At 41.5% G+C, this 16,251-nt stretch overlaps 1 protein-coding gene across 1 annotated transcript in view; it reads right to left on the bottom strand.

The window, feature by feature from the left end:
• Window positions 1-16,251, bottom strand: part of HEPACAM (hepatic and glial cell adhesion molecule) — a 388,102-nt gene that overhangs the window by 22,531 nt on the left and 349,320 nt on the right. Inside the window, exon 4 of the mRNA XM_069614560.1 lies at window positions 5,875-5,968. Coding sequence (XP_069470661.1) covers window positions 5,875-5,968 — 94 coding nt within the window. The remainder of the gene's footprint in view (window positions 1-5,874; window positions 5,969-16,251) is intronic.

Genomic DNA, 16,251 nt, shown 5'->3' with positions numbered 1-16,251 from the left:
CCTTTGCCGAGTTAGTTGATTCTTTGTCTCCCAGGGAACTGGTATGTTTTTATACCTTTATTGGATTGTGGGGGGATTCCACTGACACTGGTTTGATATCATACCAGTTGTTCGTGTTTTACTCTCAGAAACATTTGTAGCATTATAAGAAGCAAAATCTCGTCTTACCTTGCTTATTTTCTTGAGAAGAATTCGTCACACTCCATGCATTGAAACAGGGTGTTTGAAATCACTGTGAGAGGGTGTAGTGTCTACAAAGTATCGCTTTAAAGAGATTAAGAATTTCTTGCGTATGTTTCTATTTATGTGGTTTTGTGTATTGAAGAAGGCAGATTACACGTTTAGGTTATGCTGCTTCCTTACTGCCCGTATTGTTTGGAGGTCTTGGTGGATAAATGGCACTGTTTTCTTTCAGAATCTAACATGGTTTTCTTATCAGCGTTTACTTCCATTGAGAATCAAGTGTATATGTTTTGCTTTATTCATTACTAGAATGAATCCGTGGAATCCGGCCATCCATCATATCAGCCACATTGTTGTGGAATATTGTTGTGATTGTATTGACGCCCATGATCATTTCCATTAGGACTGGTTGTATGGTCGCCTACTTGGTTCCATTGGTGCTCTTTAGATTCCGCCCTCTTTGCTTTTCGTCTTAATGTTGGGTTGGCTCTGGTTTCTGGCTTTATCCGATGTGAGTGTGAAAGGAATATGGCGGTTATCTGAGTTGTTGGGTTGGATCTGGTATTATGTTTCTAGGTTTTCTCTCTTCAGTCAAATATCAGCCCTGTTTCATATCGTGGTTTAGTAAAATGCTGCATTCAATTATTAGCATTTGAGAAGGTTTTTAACATGGAAATTATTGGTCTACATAACAAACATGGATATAGATGACCCAGGAAGATGCTGTCTGAAGGTTCAGTTTGCTGTGTTGTGATGTGGTCAAACTATTGTGCCACAAATATATTCTGCACGCTTTGTGGGTGGTAAAAATAAGATATCCTGGTGGTTTTGATGAAGAAGTTGGTACTTTTTCAACACAGATGTAGGCCTACTCGCCACCTGTTCTGTCTTGGCAGTGCCGCTGGGGAATGGAGTAGTCCTCCCTATGAAGTAAGCACCTGATCATTTGCAATATGAGATTGAACTATGTTTCACTTTAAAGGTCATGTCTAAGTTATGTTTGTGAACGGTGTCTGGCAGTTCACTGTGCTAGACCTTGGTTGCAAAGCAGCTGCGTAGGGAGTAGTGTAAAGTTGTGCTTCTTCATAGTTATGAGGGGTGTTCCAAAGAGTTTTTAATTATTTGCAATTATATTGTTTTGCTGGACCCCCATGCAGTTTTCTCCATACAAAGTTGGGTGTCTATATTAATGGCAGAGGTAGATTGGTTTTAGAGCATAATTAGAGTCATAGTTCATATTCCTGGCTTCTTGGTGGAGATGGCTCCCTTCTTCTGTGGGCTTTATTAGTGGATCATGGATTACTCAAGTTTTCTGGTTTTGTTGTGCAGGTTGTTGATCCGCCTTCAAGGTATGGCGAGTATACTTTCTGCTTCCGTGGGTTGCACTTACGGGAGAAGGGAGCAGACATCTTCTGTTCTTGTTTGGTGATGCAGTAGTCTTTGAACAGTCCTGCCTTGAATTGTGTGTCTGTATAATGCTTTGTGCGTGACGTTCTTAAGTGCTTTGTGCTAATGGTGAGAAGAGTGTCTTTAAGAGCAAGCTCTGTGTGGGCCTTGATGAGGTCTCTTTTTGGTGCAGATGAGTTATTGATTGCAAGTTGTCAAGGCTTCCCTTGTGAAGTTGAAATATTGTCGCATGTTCAGAAGACTAAGGGTAAGGTTTGTGAGTCATGCTTCAGATTGGTCCAAATGTGCAGTGAAGTGTTTCATGATTTCATTCTATGTGTGTCTTAGTCTTGCTGTGTCTTCTTTTGCAAAGATTAAAACTTTCAGGCAGGTTAAGGCCTGGTGTGGGTCTTCATCACTCAGGGCACAGGACGACAGTCTAACTATTTACATTTAGGCTGATTTAACGATGACACTTTATTTCTCGTGAGCTGCACGGCTCTCGTGGAGCAAATGTGTTTTGGCATGATGGTGGCTGGAGTATTTGGGAGGTATTCATTGTCATAAGTAGGGAGATTTTTTTGAGGCAGACTGATATTTTTCTAGTTGAGTACTGGTGCAATGAGACACGTGAGTAATCAGCCTTTTTGTTTTTTTATGTTTATAGGGATACATGGCTTTTGTTGTGAGCATGGGCTAGGAATGAGGTGTGATTAGCCGGATGGAATACTAATTCTATCTCTTCCTGACCTTTGCATGACTTAAGACAAAGTTGGTTCTTGCTCTTGTGATATGTGATTTGTGTTTGAATATACTGCTGTTTTTTTTGTTATTTGGTTTTCTCTCTATAGTCTGATGGTCTGTTGGTGGTGACAGTGGCTGTTCTGTAGTTGAGCTTAGTTTAGGGGATAGAATGGCACTGTTAACCTTTATGGGCATGGTTTCAATGCATATTTAATTAGATGAGTTAATCTGTTCCACTGTTTTTCGTTTGGTCTGTCATCTCGTGAAGTTTGGTTCCTGTTTTTTCTGCTTTGTCTTGCTGTTTTGGACTGTGTGTTTTGGGGAGTTTATTGCAATATACACCCACGGGACCTTTCACTTTGAAGGCTAGGATTTAGGCATTTATGGTGGAGGCAATTTTGAAGTGGGTGGGTTCAGGTGTTTTCTTTCAGGTGTTAGAGGCCTGACTGTTCTTGAGTTTCAGGTGGCTGGATGGATGGCCCAGTGAGTAAAGGAATTACTAATGACACCTGCAGGTGACATGCAGCTCATAAATTGGAATCCGGACAGCGCACATCCTCCTACCAAGGTCAATAAATTGAATTCCATCAATTCGGATCATTTGGATTATAGCAACATCTGTTAACATGTGTGATTTACAGCCAAACGGAATGGCAAAAAAGGAGCAGGAAGAACTATATCTAAGCAATCAGTTATTCAGGTCTCGTTACTTTGTTTTGATTAGTGGTGTGCCGTGTGGGCCTTGCCATCAACCTATTGAAAATACAATCTATTTACTTGCCTTTGTGACTAGAGGAAGGTTATCTGCGTTGTGGTTCAGCGGAGTATACCAGTGATCATTTTGAATGATGTACTATGAACCTATTCCAATACACAAAGGAGATTTTTGCACTATGCATTGAAACTTAAATCTGTACAATTGCTTTATTATTGCTATGCACCTTTACAATCTGATGTTTTTTTTTTTTGAGAGGCACATATCTGGCATGGATTTCATGAAAGTACCGCTGTTTGTTGCTCAGAGAGAATGAACGATTTTGGTCTAATTCACTTCCTTTTGATCACCAATGCATTCCATTCCTAGTTTCTCAAATGAGATGACCGAGCCAAGCTGGCAAACATACTATTTGTACAACCAAGTAGTAAGTCCGACTAGCAGCCAGTCACTGTCCACTGTGCATGGTTACAAGCTTATACCGGAAATGCCCCAGGGTCATATAAAACAGATTTTGCTGAGTTGGCATGCAGACTGATCTGCAACACAACTCATAGAATGAGTATCCGCCGGCCATATGATGCTAATACCTGACAGTACCTGGACAACCGATTGCAATGTCTTGAGATACTGACGGGCTCCTCAATGCCTGTTCTGCAGTACTGTGCTCCTAGCAAAGGAGAGTAGGTCATTACATGGTACCCACACCTCGCTCATGATAGCTGCTATCTCACACATACAGCAAGTGCTAGTGGACAAGGACGACAAACCCCCTCTAAAATGCATTGACTGACGTCTGCTTCATTTAGGTGACTAAACATGAAAATGATAATATATCTAAGGAAATCTTTGTACCCGTTTACTTTATTTAATACGTTATATCTATACAGGAAGTTTCAATTTATAGGGACTATATCAATATGAATTGACTCAAGGGTTTTAGATTTTTTATGATACATTATGCATTTTATATATAATAGTGTAGGTGAGTTTGTTTGTCAATTGGTTTAACTCATTCTAATATTTATTTTAGTATGGCTAATTTTGTAAATGTTTGAAATAAATCATAAACAAATAAAAAGAAGAAATACATAAACTAATCACACCCATGCACTCCACCCACGTGCATGCTGTGAGCCAAAGAATAGCCAATTTAGAGAGTGCATGCCCAACACTGAGGTGTTGCTGGGTCAATATGCACATTTTGACATAAGGCATCTCTGTGAAGGACATCATTTGCATTTCACAGAAATTAGATTATTTGTGAATCAGGACCTTTGCTAGAACAAAGTGAGTCATTCCCCACTCAGGGTCATATTCCAACAACACAGGAACTCAGTCCAGGTCCCTTCAGTCCCTTAGTCCTAGCAGTGAAGAAATTAGCACACAGCTGACTTTTACAGTTCAATTAGCTCCTGATGTAACCCTGCTTCACCAGGCTATATTAATGCTCTCCTAGTCCAGGGTATTTCTTCTTCAAATTGGTTCATGGTTACGTGCCTTGAACCCTGCATTATACATTGGTTTTATTGGTCAATCTTGAGAGGGTGGCAGCTCCGTGTCCTATCTGGGTCCACCACACCCATGGTACCGTCTTCCCATCAACATCTGAAATCTTAACAACATCTTCCAAAAGGTGATACAAATGTGGCTGTGTCCGGGGTTATTGCCAACCCCACAGCAACCTCTTTAATAGCTGATGTCTCTGCTAAGGTCTTTTCAACACCAAGATGCCTCCTTGCAAGTCATAGCTGTGCTTTATAAATCATACATCTAATACAATATAATATTTTGATTGTTTTTACACCCTGCCCACCTCCGTAATGTCTCCAGTACAATTATGAGTTTGAAGGTAACTGAAAAAACTGACGGTAAAAGAGTTACCTCCAGTTTTTAGAGTCCTCCTACTTATGAGTTGCAAACCAAACAGGAGGATATTTTTACAGCATACACATGGAGGATATTTCCAAAAGAATAGAGGAATTACCTTCTGTGGCATTATCTTCAAGGAAATTCCTCCATTTCCAAATTAAGTCCTTTGGGAATTAAGAATGGGCACTCACCACAAGTCATGTTCAGGTGGAAATCCCTTGGAACTGTAATTTTGTTTGGAGACATTTGCCTTATTAACACCTGCCACAGTGTAGTGATGGACGATGTATTTATTTGTTGTTACAAAATGTTATAGGAAATTACGGATGGTAAAGCGGGCTGCATGTTACCGTCGTGTTACTAGATTTCACTATTGTATCTGTGTATGCTCCTAGTAGGTGTAAATATGTATGGGCAGGGGGGGGGGTTGTTTGTGCATTATGATGGTCAAATGTTATTTTGCTGATATGGCGCATGTGCAAGGGGTTCTTCCTTTGTAGTTAAGGTCTTGTCGTAGACGTGCCGAGTGGATCTTTTCATCAGGGTGCTTCTTTGCCCGTATCTGATTGTGTGGGCATTGATCATATATGCCTGGATGTGTATTTGACAGCGATAGTTTCTCTTTGAATCACTGTTCCTGCTTGGCTAATGTCTTTCTTTGTTGTGATATGCTGTGAGTATTGTCATGAATTGTTATTTTTCTTTTTTCTCAGTGATTTTCATTTTCTGTATCATTTGTAAACAACAACCAGATTGTCATCCCTTGTGTGACTGAGCCCTGCCTGCATGCACATAGGTTTCTCAGTTGCACAGGCCCTGCGAAGACATCAACACACACAAGGCTGACACGGGAGAGGGTCTGTGAAAAAGAAGAGCCCTCCTATGTGGCTTTCCCTGATTGTACAATTTAAATGGAAGTGTTTAGAAACAAACACTTAACATTTAACTGATATTTATTTTAAACAAATGCATACTTCTTGGAGGGTTTCCAACAGGCACAAACGGTCACCAAAGTAACCAGAAGAAAAATCCCTCCGGTCGACAGAATGATGTAGAGGGAGCTCCTTCCTAGAGAGAGAGAAAGAGAGAGAAAGAGGACTGTATTGAAACTGAAGGGAACACATTTGCCAAAATCAATACACAAACAATACACATATTGATAGAAACGTATTGAACAAAAAAATCCTAATTATTGATAACACGCAGTAGAAAGAGCTTTCTAAGGAGCACTTCTTTCTGTCAAGTAAAATTAGATCTTCGTGCCAGTCCCAAGTCTCTGCATTTTGTCACCTGTCAGCCACTGTAGATGGTAATGGAAATGCAAAGTAAGATCAGCACATACTTTATACGAAAAGGATGAGCATGACCAATGAATTTTCAAATGACTTAGGATTTTTCCTTACAATGAATCATTCACTTGTAATGTAAATACATATGCCTGATTTGACCTTATCAAACTCATGGCATCTTCAAACAGAACGTTTCTTTTAACTTGATGTACTGTAACAAAGGCTATCTTGAAGTATACATGATTCAAATAGTTTACACTTTTCTTTAACACTAAAGAATTCAAGTTGGCACTGGTTTTATGTGCTTTCGTCTTCACAAATGATAAAGTGTGTTATTTGATCGTTGCACTTTCATTTTTGCTTTAAAGCCATTAATTAATGAAGAACAAACGTTTAAAATATCTTGGCAACCATTGTAGGTTTATAGTGAGATCCAAACTTAACTGCCAATCGGAAACCTAAATGTACGGTTAGAAAAGATAAAAACAATCATTTGCTTCCTCGTGTTCTGTATCCAATCGTGATCTGTCTTAGGACTGACAGTGCCTACCCAGTGGAAGTTATCCCAAAACATTCCTCTGAACACAAAGGGCCTCATTCCGAGTATGGCGGTACGGGATACCGGTCACCGTTAACGAGACCGGTGCCGGTAATCCCTTACCGCCACATTCCGAGTTCCCTTTGCGCCCTCGTCCTTAACGCCTGCTTTTAGCAGGCGTTAGGAACGAGGGCGCAAAGGGGCTTTTAAGCCAATAACGGTGACCGTAAAGTACGGTCACCGTTATTTGCAATTTCCCCATTCCCATTGAGCCCTATGGGGGCTCATTTGGGAATGGGGAAGAGCCCTGGGGAATGGGAAATTACCACCCTGGTCAACTCGGAATAGGGAAGTAATTTCCCATTCCACCAGGGCGGTGCCGGTACGGGTCCGGCGCCGACCAAGGCGCTAATAGCGCCATTGGTTAGCGCCAGACTCGGAATGAGGCCCAAAGAGATTGTGAGGGATCTACCAACCCTGACCTCTTTTTTAACCTTCTATCAGGCAGACATCTTACATCAGTCGATATTGGATAGCACTCTCAGCAAGCCGTCATCACCTGGGGGCATAGCTTAACGGCAACTTGCGCGCCTTGGAAGCAAGACGACACGAAGCAACACAGGTTTGACCCTCCGGTCCACGCTTAGAAACCTGTGGGTGTTTAAGCGCATTATAAATATGCAACTAAGACAAAAAAAAAACAATTATGCAACTGAAAAAACAAACAATTCCTGTAACTGTGCCTCGATGCCCGCTGGCTGTGTGAGGCTTTAAAAATGCAAAACAAAATAAATCACCTTCCAGAAATTATTCTGCTCCATTTACAGTTGTAAATCAAAGGCCAGGCCATAACAGACAGCTTCCCTACTGCACACCTAATATCTGTGCTTTTTCGTGAGGCCAGTTCAGCTACCTTATAGTCTCACTGGTAAAAAGGAACGCCCCTGTTGCCAGAAACCTTCAGTAGACAAAGAGAGATGAACCAGAACGGGTGACCCAGCCCTTTAAGACGAGGTAGCAATACTTTGGCCCTCATTACAAGCTGGGCGCAAAGGGATACCGGGTGCCGGTAATCCCTTTGCGCCCTATTCCAAGGTCCCTTTGTGAGTCCTTCCTCACTGCCTGGTTTTAGCAGGCATTAAGGACGGGACCCGCAAAGGGATACCGCTGTCAATAACGGTACCGTAATTTACGGTACCATTATTGCCACCTTCCCCCTTCCCATTGAGCCCTATGGGGGCTTGAATGGGAATGGGGAATGACTTTTCAAATGGGGACTTACAGTTCCTGCAATGGTCGGAATAGACCGGTAAGTCCCCATACCGCCAAGTCGGTGGTGGTACCGGTATTGGTGCTAGTCATGGCGCCATGACTAGCACCAGCCACAGAATGAGGCCCTTTAAGATGGGCCTCTAATACGGCCCAATCTTTTAATATCAATTATCTAATACGGGAGTACAACGGACATCAATGGACGTCTCATAGCATGGTCTCTCAATGCATTTCATAAAAAACATTCTTTATTTAGCAAAAACTCGTCATTGATAATGCTAACCTATGTATTTGCTGACATCATCCTATGTGGTAAACTACAACAACCTAGTGACAAATGTGATAGGTTTAAAGGGAACATCTAAGTATACGTTCCATACCAGTCTAAAAGGTGATAGGTTCTTCAACATCAGGTGGGACTACTAAGCCCATCCGTCAAACAAATCACTACAATTGGTTGGCACTCTTACATCCGTCAGTACTTTTCCACCCATGATAGCAGCACACAGGCTGGACTTTCAGGTGCTGGTGAGCTGGTCATAACCATAGCTTCCCACCAATTAGCATATCATCTATCATCACCTCAGTGGTCTGCACGTCAATTAAGGCTTTCAACTTTGCCTGCGAAATGTTTCTTGCTCTGCAGAATTCAGGGGGGTAGAGGCACACTCTGCGTAGGTGTGGTTCGTCATGTTTATTCAGTTCCATCCATCCACATGATTGTAGACCACAAATTTGGTGCATTTCAAATACTATTTTTCAATAAACCTCTGACGTCTTCCTTGTTTCCGTCCATGCCTTCTGAACAAGAGTTTCATTCTTCCACACGATTGTAACTAATGTCTGCTCATTCCAGTCTGATAAGACCTTGGCTTCTTGGGGCTGATCCAGCCTCGCCTTTCTGAGATTAATTTCTGTATTTCCATTGTTTTTTCCACTGCGACACATTGGAAAAGTCCTTCCTTCTCTGGTCCAGCTCTGCTATAACACATTGTGGAAACATCCATTCTTCACTTACTCCTATATATGTATATGTTGGCGCTTGCCGCAATCTATTCACTACATAGCTAGCCTCAATAATTCTTTGTCTGCTTGCATTTCCTTGCATCTGTACACTTGTAAAATAATTTGATATCTTCATCGTCTCTGTAGCATACGTTTGCTTCATCTCGAGCCCGAGATGTCACTTATCTTTGATACTTTCTTGATGCCTTATAGAATGTCTACATTCTCTTGTCTCTGCATCTCTTCTAGGTGCGTCATATTACTTTGTGTGATGTCACCAATCTGCTATTTTGCTCTCTTTTAATGCTTCTTCTGGTATTTCATTCAAATGGCCATCATACTGTCTTGTATGCAGATATGGTTTTCTCAATGGGAACCTTGCTTCCATGATTCTTCTTGGTATCGGTATGTTCACTGGTACTGCACGTGTTTCACACTCTGGTTCCCAACATATAGGCAATATGGGCAAAATGCTTGAGGTGGGGGTACTTGGCTCCTTCTCTACACTCCCCCATCTGGGCGATTCATCAGCCACTCTCTCATCATCCTTTACATCTAGACATCCTTTTCTGAAGAAATGTGTCTTTGGAACCCATATCTTTACGATTCCTTTCAGGCATCCAGCTGATTTCACATGCTCATTTTTGTTCCACGTCATGAGCATGCACTGGCCACTTGGACTGCAATAGATCCATCTTCCCACATACTTCTTGTGGTTCTTTAGATACAGGAATTTCGTTCCCTTAGGTGCAAAGATACTGGCATTCACAAAATGCCTGATTTCTTCATCTGTCAACTCTTCAGTGTCCCATCCTGACTCAACATCAATCATGATCTTCATCCCTATGGCTTTCTTTACAGTCTTCTTGCATTGTGAGATTACGATCCTAATCACACAGAATCCAAGCAATACCATTACTATCAGGGCTCCAAGGAATTTGAACATGTCTGTCATCCATTGTGGAAGGCAGGAAAAGAGGGATCCAAACCAGCTATCATCAGCAACATCTTCCACTTCGTCCACCATTTGGACGTGCAGCTTCGTCAGCATCTCTATGGCCTCTGTCAAGGTGCTAGTCTCATCATCATGAGAAGGTATAAATATACAAAATGATTCTCCAATGTTTGCACAAACACCTCCATCCATAGCTGTGATCATGTCTGGGACGTATCTCGATCAGAACCATATTTATGCATGGTTCAGAAAAAATGAGACAAATGCACACCAGCCCAAACATTTTTTGGTAAATAATTATTAATATATGCACAGTGAGAAAAAAAATGTTGTATACACAAGTAAAAGTTATAATGTGCCAAAACTGAAATGTAAAAACAATGGAGGTAATACAGAACCTTGTACAGTCTCATCATTTGAGAACAAAAGTAATGAAAAGAAAGAGCAAATCTTAGAAAAGATAGTAGTGCCAGTATATAGAAACCCAGTGCTGGAGGGAGAAAGAATTAGAAGCCAAAGAGTTACAAAAGACAAGTGTCCCTGGATTAAATCAGAAAGGAGAAGCTGAAAACAAAAATATATTTCACTTCTTTTGTCAAGAACTTGTCTTTTGAGGAAGCTTGGTTTCAAAATCGAGTCTAGGCCAAGTTTCCTTACAGAAAAGGGTTATATACTCTGGGTATTGGAATCATACACCAGAACTCTCTTTGTGTGTACTCTGAATCAGATATGTATACACATAGCCCCTGTGTTTCAAAATTCAGGTTTGCTCAATTTTTACACATATAAATGCTAAATACTGGGCATGAATATTATCGTGAATATCTATGAAGTCTGGCTGAACAGTCTGTGTTCATATGGAATGGAATCAAAGGCTTCTATTGACTTGGCTGAGAAATCATTTTCTCTCTTCATTCTGCTTATCAGCTCCACAGATCTATTCTTCCTCAGGTGAGCATCTGCTTTAGGAAAGCTTCCAATGTTCCAATGTTCAAGTCACCTTTAGGAATCACCAACGCTGGAACATTAACATTTACTATAGAACATTGTCCTCCCCAGTGCTTCGGCAGCTTCACATAAGTTCTGGATGCAGACACCCAGCAGTGATCCGTGATCACTGCTTTTCCAATGCTCATTCCTGGTACATCAAAGATTCGACCACAGTTCTGGTTTTCTCCGACACTTCTTGTGCCATTGCTTCTAAAGCACAGATTTGCACTTTCCAAAGGCACTATATGAACAGAGACTGTTCAGCCAGACTTCATCGATATTCACGATAATATTCATGCCAAGAATCCAGACTGCAGCGAATTGCAAGGGCTATTGTGTTATCTAGGTTGGACTATGGCAATGACTTGCTTATTGGCGCATCTGCAAAGGATCTAGCCAGATCTCAAGTCATAGAAAATAACGCAGTGAGGATAGTGAAGAAGCTAAGGAGAGGGGAGCATATTACCTCAGCCAGAAGATTGTTACATGGCTCAGGGTTGAAGAGAGGATTAAGTTCAAAGCTATGACACTTGTTCACAAGTGCCTCTTTGGGAAAGCTCCCTGTTATCTCAAAATAGTCTGGTAATGTATACTCCTCAGAGACAATTACGTTCTGAAGGTAAGAGTCTACTCATAGTACCTAAACACAAGCTCAAGACAGGTATGGGCAGATGGTTTGTAGTATTAGCAGCACAGCAGTGGAATAGACTTCCGCTGGAACTCAGATCGGAAGAAAATCATCTAAATTTTAGAAAACTTTTGAAGACCCACCTGTTCAGGGGCCTCCGGTTCCTCTCTCAGTGACTTTTTGAGTTATAAACTTAGATACATGTGGTATTATAGTTTGTTGTTGTCTGTAAAAGTGCCCTGCTGCCTGTGGGCTGCTGGCGCTATATAATCTGACATACATACATACATACTATCTGCAAAGGTCCTCCTTTATCTTTGACCCATGTTAGCAGTTTAGCAAGCCTCAGCCATAGAGGCTTGCATGCATTATGCACTATGTCAAAGGTTGTCTGATAGAACCCAATGACTACCCAGGCTCTGCATGTGACCACTCCTTCTTCCCACCCATCTGGTCAAAGCAGCGATCCCCAAATCTGCATCTGTCCTCTGTTTTTCCATCTACGAGGCTGTTCGGGCCAAGAACTGACCTCTTATATGGCAGAGTGCTATGTGTGATACACAATGTGCTGTATGGATGTCTATTTCAATAGCTATGAAGATCTTAGACTTTCACATGCTATAAGGCAGGAGTGCAAATACAAAGCATTCCTCCTTTGAGGTCCTCCTTCCCACTTCTTTTATATGCTGATACCATATGTTATTCCCCAAATGTGCTGTACTATCCAGGTAATCATTCAACTCACGATCATCCTCCCTAGCACTTCTCTTAGGTCTCTTTCTGTTCTTATGAGCTTCTATAATCATCTCATGAAGTATGTCAGCATAATTCCTTCTTACTGGACCAATTATAGAAACATTTGTCAGTAAACATGGTGTTTTTACATGTACTGCCTATGTAGGAGAAAGTTCCAGAAGCCTCATCCTATTAACATAATATGGAGGCAAAAAAGAGTCCTGTATAATCTCCATACGTGACCTTCCCCCAAAAGGAAGCCTAGATTTATCTATCATAGGACTGGGTGCCTTTGATTGTACCTCTAAAGTAGGGACAATTACATAAGGTCTCGGTTGTCTGGTAGTTGCCACATCTGTACCCTCCTCTGCATAGGAAGATACACAGGCATCCTTGCTTTATTCGGATCCAAATATTAAGCAGTACATACTGTGAGTGAAGTAAGGATCACAATAAACAAGATACATGTATAAATAACATACAGATAGGCCCACTTCATACAGCAGTAGCTTCTTGCTCGCCATGGTGGCCTTTCAATTTAGCAGCATTGTTGTTGCTGTCGATATTCCCCATTCTTTTTTAAGGAGGAAAAATTCAAAATCTATTTGGGTAATATCATGCAATACTCAATATCTTGATCTTTTCAATGAGCTCTTCAAACAGCTGGCTGATTGCAGGATGACGTCCTTTCGCCAAACAAAATGTGGATGCGTTTCCAGCAGGAAGTAGAAGACTACAGCTAGTAGGCTCTGGATCTCTTCCTTCAAAAGTCTCATTCAGGACGTTTTTATGTTCTCTCAGAATATAGATTAACCTGTTTGATTATATCACATAGAAATTTGTTAAGTGCCACTGTATTCCACAGATCTCTCAAGAAAGTGTGAACATCAGTTTGCCTTCCAACAAGATGTGGGCATTCCTCAATCAAATAGTGAAAAACCAACCCTACTAGTCTATGAGCATTCTCCTCAGATAGGGGCATTTGTTTTTTCTCAACTGTACTCAGGATGCAGGAGAATCTTCTCTATTATAGCTGCAAGCAATCTCCTCACGATTGGGCCATTCTTAGGATCTTGCAGGAACAGATGAATGTTAGTAGTTCTACCCACAAGCGCAGGATATGCACGAAGAATTAACAAAAACACTGTAAGAACTATCCTGTGAATGTGGCCATCAGGCACTACCATGGGTGCCTCCAAAAAGAAACTCAGTGAGAAAGGAATCGGGGAACTGTCCCCTTTTCCAGTCGTCAAAAAGGAACTCCAAATCTGGCACCTTTTCTTCTCAATCAAGACTTAAATGTGCCTCAGTCCAATGTTTAGCAGGCTTCTGTTTCTAAAGTACAAATAGCCTTCTTTTACTCCTTTTTGCAGCTAAAAGAGTGTCCTGAAAGAAGCCACAGTCCAAAATATTCAGTTTCTGTTTATTTGTCAGTCTCTGCGTCCTTCTTCCTCGTCATGGATCTCGTCTGAATTGGCTGAGGTTCTTCCCCGATGCTTGCTTCCGATTGGGGTGGGGGTGACGGGGGTTCTCCAGCGTAGATCTTCACGTCTCGAGAAATATCCACGCACGTCTGCCTAGTACTTTCACTGCTGACGGTGTTAAATCCTCCACGACAAATGGGCCATTAAAGCGTGTTTCGTGCCATTTACGCGTGAAGTTTCTGATCAGGATCTGATTGCCGGGGAAAAGTTTGATAAGATGTCATTTTTCAAATCTGTCTGTTGCATGGTCTCCATCTGTGTTCTGAGCCCCACAACCCTTCCGTTTGAGCTGATCTGAAATGACAGAGATACTTGTACTCATTCATGTTAAGTAAGCACGTAAATTCTTTCCAAACAATTCTACTGCTGTCTGGGCATCACTTCTAATTCGAGATGGAGGTCTGAGGGGTGTCCTCATCAGTCTCCCTGTCACTATTTCATGGGGTGTAAGATGGTGGTCGGAACCTGGCTGATTTCTGAACGCATATAATGCCAGTGGTAGGCAATGCAACCATCCTTTCTTCAGAGTAAGCTTCAATTTGGCTATTCTTTCTTTAAGCAGGCCATTGAGTCTCTCGCAGATTCCGTTCACTTGCGGGTGTTAAGCCGATGAAAACGTGTGCTTTATACTAAGCAACAAGCTTATCTGTTCAAAGACATCATTAACAAAATGAGGGCCATTATCTGGTCCTTAAACTTCATGGCCATGGCATGTACATCTTCTCTGCCGTGCCCTTAACCCATTCCGCACTATAGTGTTTAATCTTGGGTGTGTGTTTTGGCAACTGCTTACATAGATGTATAAACAGAGTAATATCCTGCATTTTGACTCTTCACACTTGGCTGCCAATACTCACCTTTACACTTTGCACTTTTTCAAAAATACATTTCAGAAAAATAATATAATATGAGTGTGCACCAATCGACGAAGCTCCGAAACCTTTTTAACAGGTTTTTACTTCCATCTATTTGTTCACTAAACACCATCAATTCAACTAAACAAATAAATAATTAAGTCTCGAGTCTCGTGTTTTTCCGTTTCATGTTTCTTAATTTGTCTATTACCACATATATATTTATACAACACATAAGACAGACGGACAAACTGACATACTCGACCGGCTACATATATTTCAGCCTACGATCCTCGAGACTATATCTTCATCATGATCTTCGTGACATCCCTAAAAAACACTCCTACAGAGATCATCTCATCATCATTCTCTTCAGACAGTCTTTAAACATGTCTGTTGCCTACATTATCCGCTAATGGGACTCCTTCTGTTACGTGCTATGATGCAGGACACTGTGTTTACTCTACTGTGATGTTCTTCTTCTCACAGTTTCTCAATTGCTTGGCTCCTCTCCTCAAGTCAATCACTTAATAACTTGACACTCACCGTCTCGTGTTTGTTTATCCCCAACCTCCCTCCATTATTCATTTCCCCTTATCACTTTTTCCACTCCCTGCCCATTCACAATTTTACCACCCCACTCAGTTTTACTCACCATTCGCTTTTTCAACTTCTGACTCTCTGGATCTATGCCTCTTCAACCAGCCTTTTCAACCTTCCATCCGCTCAGCTTCCTGTAGAAATCGGGAGGGGGATTTTGCCTGAAAACAAGGGACCCGTCTCACCTACGCTTGCAAGACTTATTTGAAACTAGTATCCGCTATCTACAGGGAGCTTCACGTCCTTTCAGCCGAATGGCAGAGGACATCGGATATTGCCGGGACCCCAAAGCTTACTAGGTTGATCATTCTTTAACCATCTTCTGCTACCACATGAACTGGGACAGCCGGCGAGCCCTTTAAGATGAAGTAGCAATACTTTGAGATGAATGGGGATGCTGAAGATACTCAAACATCAATAATCAAAACGACTCAGGAAGTTGGCAAACCTGACTGTTTTAATATCAATTATCTAAAACAGGGAGTACAACAGACATCAACAGACGTCTCATCGCATGGTCTGTCAATGCATTTCCTAAAAAAACTCATAATTGATGACGTTAACCTACATATTTGCTGACCTCACCCTACGAGGCAAACTACAAAAACCTAGTGGCAAATGTGGTAGGTTTAAGGGGAACATCTAAGTATACGTTCCATACTATTCTAAAAGTTGATAGGTTCTTCAACATCAGGTGGGACTACTAAGCCCATCCTTCAAACAAGTCACTATGAACAAAACTAAATACACAACATCTCATTGGTTAGACAAACTATAGGGCTCTTAATTACGCGGCCCCTACAATTGGTTGTCACTCTTACATCCATCAGTACTTTTCCACCCACGTTAGCAGCACACAGGCTGGACTTCCAGGTGCTGGTGAGATGGTCATAACTATACCTTCCCACCAATTATCATATCATCTATCATCACCTCAGTGGTCTGCATGTCAATTAAGGCTTTGAACTTGGCCTTGGAAATATTCATTGCTCTGGAGAATT

This window comes from Ambystoma mexicanum, chromosome 9 (assembly GCF_040938575.1).
Source record: "Ambystoma mexicanum isolate Mex_15411 chromosome 9, UKY_AmexF1_1, whole genome shotgun sequence".
Lineage (NCBI taxonomy): Eukaryota > Metazoa > Chordata > Amphibia > Caudata > Ambystomatidae > Ambystoma > Ambystoma mexicanum.
The sequence above is the reverse complement of the archived record's forward strand: the minus strand, read 5'-3'. Positions and strand labels throughout refer to the sequence as shown.